Source organism: Ostrea edulis, chromosome 8 (assembly GCF_947568905.1).
Source record: "Ostrea edulis chromosome 8, xbOstEdul1.1, whole genome shotgun sequence".
NCBI lineage: Eukaryota > Metazoa > Mollusca > Bivalvia > Ostreida > Ostreidae > Ostrea > Ostrea edulis.
This window is the reverse complement of record NC_079171.1, coordinates 40,731,346-40,749,612: the sequence shown is the minus strand read 5'-3', so window position 1 is coordinate 40,749,612 and position 18,267 is coordinate 40,731,346. Positions and strand designations below refer to the sequence as shown.

Below are 18,267 nucleotides of genomic sequence, written 5' to 3'. Positions count from 1 at the left end.
ATATATAATTATAATAGATAAACAATAAATATATGTTGACAACAGTTAACAGATTTGTTGTGGGATTTCCAACAGCCCAATGCGTGAATATTATGAGTTTATGTCAACACACCACATGCGCACCATACTATTCGTTCCATGCGACTTGTTTATCATTTTTAAGAGCAATTGGTACACCTATTTGGTTATACAGTTTAACGAGTAGAGGTGAAGTATATTCATATTTCTGAAACTTACGTTGAAATGCGATGAGTACATCCTCTGCAACTTCCACGAACAGCGCAAACAGGCTAACGGTGCGGTGTGTGAAAATGGCCGAATGAAGGAGATTGAAAAATATGGTGTGCCATTCGGGCTATAAGTAAAATAACCTTCTTGCGTATTGGGAGATAAAATTTCTTTTTCAAGATCTTATTATATATTAAACCACTCATTGCATAATTATGTTTTACAATACGTTACCACTTCTAATAATATATAGCGACGTTGTATGACGCAATCTTAAAAAGTAGAGCAAATTATAGGATTTATACTAGTAATGTAAACCTAAAAATAGTGTTCTTTCACGAACTCTACGTATAAAAACCAGTACATTATAGGAAAAGAACATGTTAGAGGATATTTCTAACAAAAAATTATTCACTTTGGACGTTAGGCCGAATTTTGATAAACATGGTCTTAGTCCTTTAGCTGTGGGAGAAGGGCATAATCAACAAAAGGACACCAATTGGGTTTAGCTATGTTGTACTTTTCTACGATTCTAAGCTATTAGTGAGCATAAACAACTCCACGCTCAAGAATTTACTGTTAGTGGAGGTCACATTACTTTCAATGCATTCATGTCAAAGGTGGTTTAAGGTAGACCTATACTCTGCCTTAAATGGACTCAATCATGAAAAAATTGCCTTTATAAGATAGATATATATTCTAGTAATAGATAAACATTGAAAAATATATATGTCAACATGCTAATTTCATTGTTATTGCTTCTCAAAAGTAAGTACCCCATCCACATATAATCAGCATTAATGAAAATGTATTTCTCCTTCTTATTTTTCTTAATATTTATTATATTTCCAAAACAAATGGGTTGTAATAAGCAACATAGACTATATACCCATTATTTAATTATATGTAATCATTTATCTTAATAAATTTGAATAACTATTTTCATAATGTACACTTTGTGAGCCCACACATGTTAAAAGAAATACTGTTGAAAATGCCATTTGATGTCAATATTGGTCTTTTCCTCCAATTTTATGGACTAAACTTTGAATAAATTGTTTCTAATTTACAGATTATTATTTCAGAAAAATGATTTGCGTAAGAAAATCATATGCTGACGCATCATTTTAAAAGTTATAAGCTCTATAACAAGTACACCCCCCCCCCCCCAAAAAAAAATCTTGAATTGTACATTATCATATTTTCATACGACATGTGAAATTTGAGTATATTTACAACATTGGATAATAATTTGAACTATGTTAAACTATAAGTATTACAGATACATGTGGGTTGCAATTAGAAGATGCAATCTCAATAAGGAACTACACTGTAATCGCATTATACAGATGCCGCCCCGATAATTTTGAAAAACAGGAGAGGGGATGAGGAAAAAAATAACAAATTTATGACGGTCGGTGAAATAAAACAAATTATTTGTAGCCGTTCTTTGAAGCTTGCGTCAATATCTGCAACATTGGAGCAGCGAACATAACTACGACATCTGTGGTCACTGGAGCAGCGAAGTGTGAATTTTTATTTTTACACAAGCTTACCATGTATTTGTTCATGATAATTTGGATTCAACAGCTGCGTAGTTTTGAATTAGCAATTATTACGCTCGAGAATTTTTTACTCATGGAGACGTCACCATTGCCGGTGAGGGGCTGCAAAACGTAGGCCTATGCTCGACGCCGATGGTCTTTGAGTAGGGATTTTTAGCGTGCCACGCCTGCTGTGACACAGGGCCTCTGTTTTTGTGGTCTCATCCGAAGGACCGTCCCATTTAGTCGCCTCTTTCGACAAGCATGGGGTACTGAGGACCTACTTTAACCCGGATCCTCACAAAAGAAATAATATTATTATGATGCTGGTGGAAATATGAATTGGTCCCCCTTTCCCATCCGTCTCTCCAACTTTCTGATGCCCGCGTAATCCCATATGTTGAACATGGATGATTGTAAAACTTTTAAATACATTAATAGTCAATGTATCTCACGGACGCCCTCATCCGCCAAAATGTTGTCTATTCTCCAACCGATTTTTATCTAAAGCTTGAATCATATATAGCCCCCCCCCCCCTTTTTTTTTTAAAAATAATACATTGTACAAAATTTGACCGCAGCTGATAAGAACGCCTTGGAAGGAATTAATATCGGACAATCATATCGCCATGTAAAAAATCAAACTGATATCTTTGAAATACCACATTTCGGAAAATGGACGCGTGGTTCCGCATTTACATTTGATTGTGACCTAGGCCGTGTATAGGTCTACTTTAAAAGAGAGAAAACTTGCACCAGAAATCTTAACTCAATTTACCAAAAATTCCCGGCGTGTCCTGGACCTTATCATTCGGTATCTTGCATGAATACCAAATAAGGGTCCATTTTATATATAGTTCCACCCTCTTGACAAGGATTTAGTGCAAAATTTTTGACTCAGATTATTGGTGTAAACACCCTTGGTAAGAACATGCAGTCATTTTTTATTGATGCTGGGATTGACAAACAAGAGGTCCATGGGCCACATCGCTCACCCGAGTCACCTTGGTCCATATCAGAAGACGTTCCATATATATTTGCAGATAAAACCGTAGTCCCTATTATGGCCCCAACCTACCTCTGGACGCCATGGTTTTTGAAAACTTGAATCTACACTATGTCAAAAAGCTTTCATGTAAATGTGAACTTGTTTGGCCCGATGGTTCTTAAGAAGAAGATTTTAAAAGATGTTTCCTATAGATTTGTATGTAAAACTTTGATCCCCTGTTTTGGCCCCATCCTACCCCCAGGGCCATGATTTGAATAAACGTGAATCTGCTCTATATCTGAAAGCTTTCATGTAAATATCAGCTATTCTGGCTCAGTGGTTCTTGAGAAGATTTTTTAAAAGATTTCCCTATATATTTGTATGTAAAATATTTATCACCTATTATGGCCCCATCCTACCCCAGGTGGCCATGATTTGAACAAACTTAACTCTGCACTATGTTAGGAAGCTTTCCTGTAAATATCACCTTTTCTGGCTTAGTGGTTCTTGGGAAGAAGATCTTTAAAAATTGTCCCTATATATTTATATGTAAAACTTTGATCCCTAAGTGTGGCCCTATCCGACCCCCGGGGGCCAGGATTATAACAAACTTGAATCTGCATTATGTCAGAAATCTTTCATGTAAATATCAGCTCTTCTGGCTTCGTGGTTCTTGAGAAGAAGATTTTTAAAGATTTTCCTTATATATTTGTATTTAAAACTTTGATCCCCTTTTTTTGGCTCCATCCGACCCCCGGGGACCATGATTTTAACAAACCTGAATCTGCACTATATCAGAAAGCCTTCATATAAATTTCAGCTTTTCTGGCTCAATGGTTCTTAAGAAGATTTTTAATGATTTTCCGATATATTTGTATACATGTAAAACGGGGCCTCCGTGGCCGAGTGGCTAGAGCATCGTGCTCAAAATCACACGGTCTCTCACCTCTGTCGGCGAGGGTTCCAATCCCGCTTGCGCCGGTAAGTGAGAAAGTTGCCCAGTTTACTTCCGGAAGGTCGATGGTCTCTTCCCAGGTACATTGTATCTGGGTTCTCTCTTCCACCAACAAATACTGGGCGCCACCAGATAACCGAAATATTGTTGATTGTGGCGGAAAACATCAATCAATCAATCAATACATGTAAAACTTTGATCCCCTAATGTGGCCCTATCCTACCCCCAGGGGCCATGATTTTAAAAAACTTGAATCTGCATTATATCAGGATGCTTTCATATAAATATCAGGTTTTCTGGCTCAGTGGTTCTTGAGAAGATGATTTTTAAAGATTGTCCCTATATATTTGAATGTAAAACTTTGATCCCCTATTGTGGCTCCATCTTTTCTGGCCCAGTGGTTAGTGAGAAGAAGATTTTTAATGACTGTACGTTATTTTTACCTTTTCTTGATTATCTCCCCTTGGAAGTTGGTTTGGCCCATATTTTAAGAATTTATAATTCCCTTTACCTAAGGATGCTTTGTGCCAACTTTGGTCGAAATTAACCCAGTAATTTTTGAGAAGAAGTCAAAAATGCTAAAAGTTTACAGACGGACGGATGCCGGACTATGGGTGATCAGAAAAGCTCACTTGAGCTTTTAGCTCAGATAAGCTAAAACGTGGCAAATCACCTGGAAGAGTTATTGTTGTTCAATTGTGTACAACGCTGGGCTTGAGGAACATGAAATGATGGAACGTAGTGAATATAGAAATTGCGCAGTCCGAACTTAGAAAAGAACATCTGAGGAAAAGAAAAAGAAATTCCAGAAGGTATGCAACCTCCTGCTCCTAAAATCCATGCAACGAAATTGTACGCGATCCTACCAAAATCCCATCGTCAACATTGACTCCATGTACAGCAAAGGATAAATCTGGCAATGTTTTGGAGATGACAATTCCTTCCTAGAACCTATCTTGTCATTCTATATTTCTATAATACATGTACTTGTTTCTGTTGTTTTTCGTTTTAAACTCAATTGCTTTCACCAATTTCTTTAACAGATCTGTGGATTACAATGACTGTTTAGTACATCAAATTCAACCTTCATTATCTAATGAGCCGTGCCCATCATCATTACCTATCATTGACAATTATAATTTGAATGATTATGAACACAATGGCATAGTCACCCAACCTTGAAGATTGGTCTTGGAGTGTTCCTACTTATTTGGTATCATTAAATATCCTTTCTCCAAGGTTGTGAAACATGTACTTAAGGAGGGCATTGCATGAATTAAATATAACTACATCATAACAAGTTTGAAAGTCTTGAGGGATATAATAAACAACTCTCAAGTATCTTTACGGAACCTTTGCTACCTTTTCCTTCCTTTTTGTATAAAACTCTATAACAGACGACTGGAGTTTTCTTTAATGGGTAGGTATCTATTTTTTACTTATGAATTGCTGTAATTTTGATTCCAGACATTGTTTTAAAAACAAAGTTTTACAAGTATTTAACTATATTATAAAGTGATCCCATTAAACGTCTACGCGTTAAGGTAGTCTATCTAAAATATGAAGCATTCGTTTCGATATCAAAACCAATAATTACGAAACATCCTTTGCAAAGATACGCAACATTCATGTTTTAATTACACCATATATCCATTTAAAGACAACATCATACCTTGTTCACATTGATGACCTTTGTATCCAGGTTTACATCCCTGACACACCCCTGTTTCTATGTGACAATACCGAATTCTACAGTTGACTGGACACGGACGGGAACACTTTTCTCCGTAATATCCAGAATTATGACATCCTTTAGAATAAAAAGACGTGTCATTTATCATTAAACATATAAAACCCACAAAACAGATATTTTTTGAAAGTGAATTTGCTTAAAGAGTTAAAAGGCGTAACGTTTGGGGCAGTTTCGTTCGACTAAGTTACGCCAATATTAAGATGGACCACACCATATCTAATTGATTATTATATGTTATAATTCAATAAGGGATCGATGCTATCTCTCTCTCTCATTCTATATCTCCATCTCAGAGAAATAAACATTGTGAAAATACATTTAGATACACGAATCAATAGACGAACGATCTATTGTTTCTAGGGCTTTGCTTGAATAGTCTACACGTTGTTATGGATGCAGCTTAATCCGTTCATCAACACAATATGATTATTACACGGAACTATTCTTTGATAAAACAGTGTGCAAGGAACGCTACATACTTTACATGGAATGATTGCTGAATTGAACGGAACGATGATCGGTTTCGAAGGACCGATAAATAGTTTACACGACACGATGAACGGTTCGCACGAAACGAAAAGAAAAGGAACACCCTGTAAGTAAATTATAACGGATCAAGATCTGTAGCATTAATCTTTATGGCTTTACGGTTTATATGGTAATTTTCAGATCAAATGCAAGATGTATTTTAGATGACATGTACATTTATTCTGAACGAAAAATGAAGATAACGATCATTTACAAACCTCATAAATCATATCAAAAATACAAAATTAAGAGCAGTTCAAACATGAGACACTGAACACATCAGGGGTTTGGGATTGGGTGCTTAAGAGGAATAAGATCTACTTTTACCACACCCACCACGAGCACTACTGTTTCCATATCGTTTGCTTTTTATAGGTGACGCACATTTACTATCAATGTAGATCTGTGCTTAGCACTCACGGCCTTAGAAGTGATGATGTTTTAATATTCCAACACATATCGTGACATGCAACCTCGATTTTTAAGGCATCGTCCGAAAGGTTGGTAATCATACATAGCGTTTAGTGAAGAAGCAATCACTGCTGAATTCTAAAGATGTTAACTCCTCAGCTTTTCAACACAACTTCTCAGGATTCTATAACTATGTAGGTAATAGTCGAGCACTGATTCCCTTCGTCGAGATTCATTATTCATTTATTACTCAACTCTATCCTCTTGAATACAGAACCATCAACTTACATTTTGAAAGAGTTTGCAGACTACATTTTGATTCTTTGATTAAAATGTTCTAAATCTACATTTTTTTCAGTTTCTGTTTTACATGAATATTCATATCCTTATAGTTGTATTTATATTTGTAATTTTTATACTAGTATTTGATTGGTTACATATGGTTTAATGTCCAGCTCGAGAATCTTTAACTCATATGGGGACGTCACCATTGCTGATGAAGTATTGCAAAAAAGGCTTATGCTCGGCGCTTATGGCCTTTAAGCAGGGATTGGTTTTTATCGTGTCACACCTGCTGTGCCATGGGGCGTTAGTTTTTGTGGTCTCATCCAAATGAACACCCAATTTTATGACAAGATAGGTACTGGGGACTTATTTTACCCAGGATCCCACCTATTCAATTGTTATTATTCATCAACTTGTTTATACATTTAAAAAAAAAACTGAAAACTAATTCTAAAAATTCAAAAGGCCTTATCGGTCACCTAAGTATCAATGAAAATTAAAACTAGCCCCAAGGGCTATCAAAACCTTGAAAAAAAAATCATATTCTGGATATTCAAACTAATTTCTAATGTTCAACAACATTATAAAGCAAGATTAAGGTAGCTCCATTTTCATGTTATATCATAGGTTTGTGCCAAAATCTTTATTTCATTAAAATTTATTGTTGATAGAAATGCATCTTTAAAATGAATTGTAACCACTGGATATAGCGGGAAATTCAGTAAACTATTTGATATTTATATTTTCTACAAATAATAAATTATCTATACTGCAAATATACTGTCAAGGACAGTTGACCATTTGCTTGTATCTTTATTTTCATATCCTTTATACAATTATTTCGTTGATGCCCAAAATTATTTTTCTAAGCTGTTGAAATAACAAGTTTGTCAATTTCACCAGTGTTTATGTATTTCGATCATAGTGTACATTTTTATTATGTTGATAAATTTTTGTTGCAGTATGTCTGGCATCTTTCAAACGTTGGCAACATCAACACTTTTTTTCGTTATTGATTAAATTTACCTACATGTACATTAAGTAGAAATCAATAAGTTTTTCTACTTTGAACCATTATTTTTTATAAGTCATATGAGAGTGGAGGTACCTTAAAACTTAAATGTTCCGAAAGTTCCCATACTGATGAAAGACATGGTATAAATATAAGCTATATTACATTAACAAGATAGGACCTTTGCATCCGTCCTAGAGTCATTTTTGGGTTTCAAAATTCACAATTTTGGTACATCCTTTACTGCTTTTAAAGAAATCTTTCAAATAACTGCAACAATGTTGGTCCCACCACGAAACCACAACCCTTACACCTGGGATCATGAAATTTACAAATTTGGTGAAGGATTACTTATTCCTTCTCAATATCTACTTAGTTGTAATTTAGTATCAATTGTATTGAATAGATAGTACTTAAATGTTTTACACATATACATGTATACAATCTACACCAAGTCTGGCCATATCCTGGAATCAGTTCCTGTACTGGAGATCATGGCATTTTAAATCTTGGTACTTTTCATCACCTGCATTTAGTTTATCTTACAGATTTGAATGTGTAATTGTTTCGAAGAATTCTGATTTAGTCAATAAATGACAGGTTTTTTTTTTTTATCTCGAACCACAAGAAGCCCTTAAATATAAACATTACATGTATGCCATCCTTGTTTTCCTCATAGCAAATTTGAAATAAAAATGGAATGGTAATTATGAATAAGCGGTACAAAACGTTTAATTGTTAACACATTCAAAAGTATTCACTGACCATTTTCGTCCCATTCTAATACCAAGACCCCTAGCCCTGGGGCTATACAATTTACACTTTTGGCAAATCACATACAGATACATATGTCCATACATACATTCATGCATATGCAGTGCTGCTGATACTGCTGACTGTCCAATGCCTTTAATGCAAAAATCTAATAAATAAATTCTTATCATCAGCGATTGTTGACTGTAAGTCTAAATATTTCCTGCTCTGGGGTTAAACATCGGATGCGGCATTGTGTTCGCTTATGTTTTTATTAATATAATTATTTTATCCTTTTTTCAAAATCATTTACGGAAGCAGTTCGGCGAATTGGTCATTCAGGGGAAATCCATACCCATAGATAATTCAGTGTAATAAGAAGAAATAATTGTATGAACCCCAATCACAAATAAACAATAGATTTAAGCTGGTTAACATACGGTGATAAAATTAATTTCACTCCCGTGAAAAAAAATTTACTACTGGCAGTTTTATTTAAGTTTGGGTGTGTGTTATAATTGTATGGATATTTATTGTGTTGAATGAAGTGCCTTTTCAGATTGTGAAAATTTCATATTTCTCAAGGAATTTTATTTCTGAGATGTTTAAGTAGGATCCCCACACACATTTTTTTTCAGTGCTAACTACACTCATTTTTATCATTGGTTTTGAATATTATTGAATAATTGTCCAACTCATTTCAATAAAACCATGCATTCCTATGACTTATTTTTTATATCGTTCTGTACTTTAGATACATAAGTTAGTTAATGTTTAGCTAATACGGTATTTATGGTCAATGCAGTGCAACAAATATCACCGCTCACAGTTGCCCTATACTGTATTGTTATACAGAACGGTAAACTACAAAGAAAAACACCGCAATCGTGTCACAGTTGAAATAATTATGAGTACCAAGATTGAGTGCCAATAGAAAGAGCGCATTTGCTATAAGCCTCTTTATATCAAATTTGCAACTGATATTTGTGCACTGAAAATGCAAGTCGGGGGTGCGATACATTACGTTTTCTAAAGCGTTACATGCCTAATTATCCAAATGTTGTTCAAAGGTGGGGACATTCTAATTAAGTGTTGTTCCTTCCTCGAGATTTGCAATATGTCATATGTAAATCAATATTTATTTTGAGATATACATGGTCTAGGTTACTAAATAATGCACATGTTGTACGTGGTGATTTGTCAAAATCGGGGAGTCGAATATGACATTTCCCTGGGATGTCAAAGAGTCGTTATCGCTGAGATTTATTGATTCTTAATGTTCCGTTCAAGAATATTTCCCTCTTAAAGAGACGTCTTTATCGTGCATCACTTGCTGTGAAACGGGGCCTCGATTTTTGCGGTCTCACCCGAAGGACCGCTGCATTAAGTCGCTTCTTACAACAAACAAGGGGTACTGAGGATCAACGTTTATTCTTGGAACCCCAAGTGACTAGATGAGATTGAAGGTGCATACCTTGGTCAAGATTCATATCATGACATGCAGTTGTCATCATTATAGTTTCATTTTGAAGAGGACATTTGCAATATTCTCATAAATGTGAGAAAGGAGCAAACGTAAAATGGAGAACTCTATATCAACGGTTGACATACATTGCTGTCATGGAATGGAAATGTAATATTCGTAAATACGCAATGCACGAAACAATTATACCATTTTTACACTGCAAATACAGAGATCTGGAAATGTTGTCATGAAATAAGGGGGTTACACTTCACCATATTCATAAATACGTTGAATTCGTTTTCAGTCCAAATCTATGCTTTTGTAGTATGCAATTGAAAAATGAGCTAGTTTTATCTAAATAGTATCATGAAATATTATTTAAGGAACGGTAGCAATATTTAGAGAAAAAGAAAAATGTCAATATTTTCATTAATGTGTTGTATTTGTCTTCGTTGTAAACGCGTATTACTGAAGTATATTAATGAAACATGTACATGTATGGGTTATACCTTAATAAAATTATAAAACATTTAAACATACCGTACACCTCTACCTCACAGAGTTCATTAAATGCGTTGGTACTATATCCAGCAGGGTAGATCACTCTTTGTTTTCTTTCATTGTAGTAGATGACGTATCGTCCGTGCACTGGACACGTGACGTTAAGGACGGCAGGTATGGTATCCCTTGTGTAGTTTGTGTCGTGGAAACACAATTCTCCCTGTGTTTTGTCAGTTGTGTTTGATATGTATAACGAAAAGCCCAAAAATCTTCCACCATAAGCATTTTTTGGACCTGAGATATAAAACATAAACAATATATTTTTTTCCGTACAAAATATCAATAACAGACGGATCATAACTACCCCTAAACCTTTTAAATGGTCATTTGCTGCATCCCTGAACTATTAAAGGACACTTCTCAAAAATCATTTCTTTGCATGCCTAAAAGGGTTTTATACATGGTTTAAATGAAATATTTCGCATAGATTTCGAGTTTGAAATCGACGAAACTGATTTTTTTTTCGATATGCAATTTTTACGCGGCATTGCTTGTAAAGCAATATGCAACCTCGAGCAAAAACGATATGAAAAAGGCTAGTAGCCATTTTATAAACGAATTAGATATAATTGACAAAAACTCAATTATCTCATTATCGGTTTGTCCATAATGTAGTGGGGTGTTTGTGCCCAGTACAGTTGTTCCAGTTAGCTGTTAGAGGAAAATATGTATACCGAGGCGTTTTTTGTCGAAGGAGGCTGCGAGGAAAATACATGAGTGATTCTTGTTTTGGAGCTAGGGTTACTTTTTCAAAGAAAGCAGTTGGACAGAGACCCATTTAACCCTCAATAAAATGGTAATAGAGACACGGCTAGGCTACAACATATGCATTTTGTTCTGGTCTTCATCATTTCACAAATACACTCTCCCATCTTGGGATTGCAAAGCGGCCTTCTAGCACCAAACTCTTGTGTTCCCAGTTCTTACCAACTCATAGATTTAGAAAAAACATAAAGATTAAAAATAAAACCTTTGCATTTATAAATATTAAGACATTGTGATTCCTAATCTTAAATTAAATTATATTGCATTCAAAATTTAAAACAAAATGAACATCAAATAGAGTAACGCCGTGTTCCAACTTTCTAACGACGCATAGATCATAAAAAAATAAGAAAGGAAGAAAAAGAAAGGCATGGTGCTTCATGAAAATTAAGCATTGCGATTTTTATATTCAGTTTGATTTGTTTTTTGAAATGAAACCGCAACAGTAGACATATATATGGCAACGTTGTAGTATGAAATGTGAAGATCATGGACAGTGATAAATTTCATCAATCCCATAATAATTAGTTGTTTTTGCCAGGTACAGGTGTACTAGTTAGCTATTAGAGGGAGATATATTGACCGAGTTGGGTTTTTTTTCGAAGGAGGTTGTGAGGAAAAGACGTCAGTAATTCTTTGTCGGCGCATAAGTATGCATCGATTTTTTCTAATCCAAAAATAAATAATAAACAAATTCACATAATGATATTCTTTTTTATAATTTCATTTCTAATGTACAGCTGAACCATGCTGAAATTACCGAAACTGTATCTGTTACATTCTTTAGTCGAAATGAAAATAATACTGTAATCGCACGGTTTAACATAAAACAGTTCCTATTACGGACGCTGAAATTCTCGTGCGGATCCGGGTTAGAATACGTCTTTAGTATTCCTTGCTAGTCGTAAGAGGCCATTAAATGGAACTGTCCCTTGGTTGAGACTGCAAAAAACCGAGGTCCCTTGTCACAGCAGGTGTGGTACGAAAAAGATAACTTCCTGCTCAATAGTAATAAACGCTGAGCATAGGGCTATTTTTTTTCACCGGCATACATGTATGAGTAGGGGGAGTTGAGAGGGAGGGGATGGGATGGGGAGGAAGAGGTGTATTGGAGATGTTCTTATACTTCTTTTTATAACTCCCTTCGTGTTTTTTTATTTTATTTTTCACAACTAACCTGCATAAAATTGATCGCACCGGATATAGGTATTCAGTGGCGTTCCAATTGTGCTTTGACAGACAAAAGACACGATTTACAAATAAAGAATACATTCGCTGGCGGATTAAAGGGAGTGCAGTCAGCGCGCGCTCCCCGCCCCCAAAATTTTTCAAATTTAAGGCAAAACGTGGTCTCCAGTTTAGAAAAAAAATAAACTATTAATAAAAGAAGCAACAATTTCTTCCACTCTCAGAGAATTATATGATAAAATCTTTTGATTTATTAAATTACTTCTATTGGGAGATTGTACCTTTTTTTTTTCAAAGCAACCTTTATTTCATTGATCCCACCTTCTTAAAAATGACAGTCAATAATAAAAATGACTACAAAGGAGACATATTTCAAGCCCTATAAAGTCTGTCAAATCTAAAAGTTCCCGTGGGCTTCGCCTCCTGTCCCCATAGGGATTCGCTCTGAGCCCACTGAGGGCTTCAAGGCGGACCACAGACCCCCTACCTCATAAATTTGCCTCAAGACCCTTAACCACAATTCCTGGATCCGCCCTTGACATTTGCAACATAGCGTTAACCTGGTATATATTCATATTCATTATAAGCATTGCATATGGGTAGTAAACTGGCATGCAATACGCTTCAGGACCCAAATTAAATATAATTCAGTTCAGGAAGAGGGGTTTGAAGGGGGGAATAAGGAGATGAGAGGGAAAGAGAGGGACCCCCATACACACACACACACTGTCCTTCCTCTCGCATATGAGTGAAATATTCTCAAGAAGGACTTTAAGCAATACACAATCAATCAATCAGAATCTTAAATCAATAGTCTTACTTGATATTGTTTAGACAGTGCCCCATGTAAACATATAATCGTAATTGCCGATTTGATGCTCCCTTTCCATCTTGTATTATTGGGTATTTACAGCGCCATTGATATGCACTGGCGGATAACGATTATGCAGTTGGAATGTTAAGACTCGGAAAATTTGTCACCATCGAAATGAATCTTGTCCATGGTGAATAATAGTGATTCCAAAGTTGATTTCTATAGATATTTAGAACTACTTTCATAATCAATTGATCGAAAACGTTCACATCTAACGTCACTGTACCACGTGACTACCTAAATTATTAACGGTATTTTTTTTTTGCAATCAAAGCTTAGATTTGAATCCGTCTTTGACTAATTATCGAGAGAGTTCGGCGAACTAAACATTAGAATTAATAATCATATTCATAAGAAAGACAACATGTATGCATTTTCGTATACTTTGGAAACATGTGATGGGTCATTTGATAACACATGTCCAATAATATTAAAGTTTATACCATATTAACGATACGGATTACTATAATATCAAGCTGTATCTATCTGTAGATATAACAAACCCCATGCAACATTGTCCGTCCTGTAATAAATGGTAATGTGATGTATACTGAGGATGTCCTTTAGGTCCACTCCCCATGTGGCTGTCTGTCGTTTATTAGCCGATACGACACACTGTCCTCCCCAGGCGCTGAGGTCAGATTTCAGTCCATCCACTGCATTACTTGCATGGAATACATCGTTATCTGGGTTGTACTGACGATGTTGCCATGCCGGTTTGTTGAGAGCAATGTTTTCTGTAGAAAATTAAAACTAATATTCGATTATCGAACGTTTAAACCAATACATTAATTATGCAGCAATATGATTTCCTCATGAACAAGATACATGCGGGTACTTTTAGGTAGGTCATGGAAATAATTGGCGGGAAAAAATCCACTGTGTAACGACAACATTGATATACGTTTTCACTGCATCACTACCGCTAAATATATAAATTTATTACCGATTTTATTTTCATGCAATTCATGTGAATTAGAGTTTAATCACTTCTTAACATGCAAATAATGGACGTAGGAAGGTCGCTGTTCAAATGTTTACAGTGCCATTGCATCGGTGTCATCAAAGGACAGTGAAAGTATGTCAGTTGTTTAGTGGGTTTTGCATGGCGTGATCGTAAATAGTACAGACGTATTCGGTTATGCTTGCCTCATGTCCATGTTTCTATTACAAGGACTATATTCCCTCTATTATTATTAGGTGTATGCTACAACGGACTACATGCGTTTCATGCTATATTGTGTTCCTCCGCTGCCATCAATACGGCTACAAGGAGTGTGACATTCTCCCACGTCGAGTCTTTTACGATCATTTGCCGTTGTAAACGTTACTTTAAAATCAGCACTCCGTCAAACGCACGTGATAATTATGCAACTAGTGGTATCACTTGGTGGAATATCTTACCCCATAGCCTAATCAAAGGCCAACAAAGTGTAACAGCAGTCTAGGTAAATATTATAATTGTAGGATATTTTAACTGCAACCTACCGGTCAGGAGAGCATCTTGTTAACACGGAGAACATCGAGGAAAACACTCTGCTTATGTAAAGAACGTACTATAGTCGGTTTTCACACAATCCCGACACGAGTGCAGAGGTCATGAATAGCGTATTGAAGTCTTCAAACACGGATGGGAGAGGGCCTACATAGGCTATGCCTGTCGCCCAAACCTGTTGAGTTTCTCAATGAAATATGTTTAAATTAAAAAGAAGTCTGCATACGATTTGAAGTGCCTAAAGTGGAATGTCTTGTATTTACTCTCTGTCACTCATTCTCAATAACAATGTTCAATTGCGATATATTTGAAACTTAAAATTCGTCTTGTAAGTGCGCCTGATATATATTTTTTTGACAAAGTTAACACCGGATGTGTTAGTTTCATATCGTAAAATATCGATACCACCATGTGACATGATATTTCTCCCTACAATCATTGTAATATATACGTTACTACAATCATTGTTCAAGGAAATGAAATTATTGTGACATATTGACTTCAGATAATATCCATATGCGGAAACATATTTGTATCTACTGCAAAGCTATTAAACTGTACACTACATGTATTTAGACTGATGCAGGCTGTTGGAAAGGCAACTGAAACACACGATTAATACATACTGACTAAAATGACATGAGCGTTTATTCAATTGTGCGATAAAGGCTTGAATTCATTTTTCAGGATTGGAAACAAAAATTATGTATCTATGTAATAAAAATGTAAAGATAACGAACATTGATCAATCTTTTACTTCCTATAAAGAATACAAATGTTAGAGTAAGGGAAACACAGACGACTGAACATACCAGAGGTGGGGTAGATCTAGGGGACATTCACAATTTCGATTATTTAGATTAAAAGGGAAGGATTTACAAATTAGGGAACAAATATACAATACAGTACAAATATATAACACTGGGTGTTACATGCAAGGTGAAGATAACGAACAGTGATCAATCTCATACATGTAGATATGTAGATGCTAGATATCGTGAAGTCACTGAAAATCTGTATACAATTCAAATACGACTATTCATCAAATACAACTATACATCAAATACATAAGCACAATTATAGAACATGTCATATATATATATATATATATAAATATGTATATATATATATATATATATATATATATATATATATATATATATAGTCTGACATATAGCGTAACAGGGTATTTGTTGACTAAAATACGACCAATAAAGTTTCGTGATGCATATGCGTCATTCGAAAATATGTCAACAATTCATCAGATGTCAAATCCGATTTGCAATTGTGCAAAAGTTATCTGATGTTTAATTTGTTTTAAAATTAGAAGATATCTCCGAGTTCAACTGTACAATGCCGTGAAATGGATATCAAGGAATTGAAAACATTGGCAAGATGAAAGGAAATTGTCGTTTGCAGTTGACTTAATGAAAGTTTCATTTTTTATTCATAAATGTGATGCGAAATACAATTAAGTATTGTGTATGAAAATATTCATGTAATAGATCCAATCCTTTTAAACATACCTTATTCTTGTTATTTTCATTTAGGGACAGTCAGGGGGTGATCCAGGAATTGTGGTTACTGGGGGGCGCCGACTTTATGAGGCATGGGGTCTAGGGGCCGCCTTGAGGTCCCCAGTGAATCCAGGGCAAAGCCCTGGTGGTGACCCAGGGAGCGAAGCCCCCGGAAACTCCTGGATTTTGCAAATTTTATAGGGCTTGGAATATGTCTCCTGTTCAAATAATTTGTACTATTCTATATCACGTTTAATAAGGCGAAATAGTAAAATGACGCACATTTTCAGGGTTTTGGGGGGGAAATAAGTTATCCCAATAAAGTAATTAAAGAAATAAAAAGATGTATCCGGGAGTGGAAGAAATCATTGTCTCTTTGATCGTTCAGTACATTTTTCTAAACAAAATACCACGATTTACCCTTAAATCCGCCACTGACAGTAATGTATGATATCCGTGTAATCAAAAATGGATTTATCTTATTAAATTTTCTCCAATGTAATCATAATCTAATAAATATCATAATCTTAGATATCGATTAACAAGTCCACAACATTAATTGCACCTTGTTACTTGCATTAAAACCAGCCACAAAGCTCAGACGAAGACTGAAATATTGTGAAATATATACATGTATATAATGTCTTTTGATTTTTTGTTGTAAAACCTTAGGTTTTTCTTTATCAAAATAGAAATAAAAAGTAGCAAAGATTATAATTTTCTACAAATTACAATATCTTACAACCTATTCAATTTGGATCGTGAACTCCTATTAAAAGAAATGTCCTTACCGTACGCATGGGAAAACATACAAATCATCATTAGGAGATATATTGACACCATGATGGTGACCGCCATACAAACCCAACACGGAAGTTGAATACAAACAACTGGAGCTGAACGTCACTTCTGTAATATACAGTATACAATTGGGGCGGGGGAGGGGGGTCGTTGAACCAAGGTATTCAAAAGACGTGATATCCTCTACTACAACCACCGTGCCTTTCCTAAGTCATTTCCATAATTTAGTTCATTCAATGAATGATAGTGGGTCAGGGTGTACCTTATGAATCTTACAGTTATTGAATGCTGATTACCAATCTAAGGACACTGTAAATGACTATCAGTATATCATTAGGCTATTATGAATTTCAAGGAACACGGTGTCCGTGTGTTCATTACACATACAAAACTATATACATGTACTATATGCATTTACACACGTGGGGTTGTACATTTTCCATTATTCCTCGGGATACAGGTTAGAATAGGTATTCAGTATCCCTTGCCTGTCGTGAGAGGCAATTAAATCGGACAGTCCTTCGGATGAGATCACAAAAACCTAGGTTCCGTGTCACAGTAGGTGTGGCACAATAAGGATACTTCCCTGCTCCAAGGCCGTATGCGCCGAGCATAGACCTAATTTCTGCAGCTCTTCACCAGTAACGGTGACGTCTCCAGTGAAAGATCATCGAGAGGGAAGTTAAGCAATGCACAACCATCTATTATCCAACCCATTAACCTCTTAAATAATAATAAATGGTTTTATATAGCGCTTTTTCCAACTGCTCAAAGCGCTTTACAATACAGTATTAACCCGGCATACCTTATATCAATCTAGAACTTCCTCAGCTACCTGGGAAGCCTACAGTGCAAGCTAATATTACAGGCGCTAGAGCACTAACATTCTAACAATACCTTTCACTGTCTATAGCCAGGTACCCCTTTTACACTTGGATGTAGTGAGGACATTCATGAAAGTGCCATTCCCAAGGACACAACGTTGGTCCTGCAGCGGCCAGGACTCGAACTCATGACCTTTAGGTCGAGATTCTGACAGCCTAACCGCTACGCCAACGACACCACACTATAAATAATCATGAGGTAATAATGAGGTAAGACGGCCAACAACAATAACTATAAATATCATTAATATCTCAGCTGA

At 35.6% G+C, this 18,267-nt stretch overlaps 1 protein-coding gene and 1 long non-coding RNA gene across 3 annotated transcripts in view; both read right to left on the bottom strand.

The window, feature by feature from the left end:
* Positions 1 to 349, bottom strand: part of LOC130049069 (uncharacterized) — a 2,737-nt gene extending 2,388 nt beyond the window's left edge. The window contains exon 1 of the long non-coding RNA XR_008797584.1: positions 238 to 349. This is a non-coding gene — a long non-coding RNA (uncharacterized LOC130049069). The remainder of the gene's footprint in view (positions 1 to 237) is intronic.
* Positions 1 to 17,187, bottom strand: part of LOC125661665 (uncharacterized) — a 68,099-nt gene extending 50,912 nt beyond the window's left edge. For both annotated transcript variants that reach the window (XM_056146111.1, XM_056146112.1), the window contains exons 1-4: positions 17,114 to 17,187; positions 13,814 to 14,047; positions 10,463 to 10,717; positions 5,388 to 5,525 (exon numbers count right to left, since the gene is read on the bottom strand). In XM_056146111.1, the coding sequence (XP_056002086.1) occupies positions 5,388 to 5,525; positions 10,463 to 10,717; positions 13,814 to 14,047; positions 17,114 to 17,180 (694 nt within the window). In that variant the 5' untranslated portion in view covers positions 17,181 to 17,187. The remainder of the gene's footprint in view (positions 1 to 5,387; positions 5,526 to 10,462; positions 10,718 to 13,813; positions 14,048 to 17,113) is intronic.
* Positions 17,188 to 18,267: the final 1,080 nt, after the last annotated feature.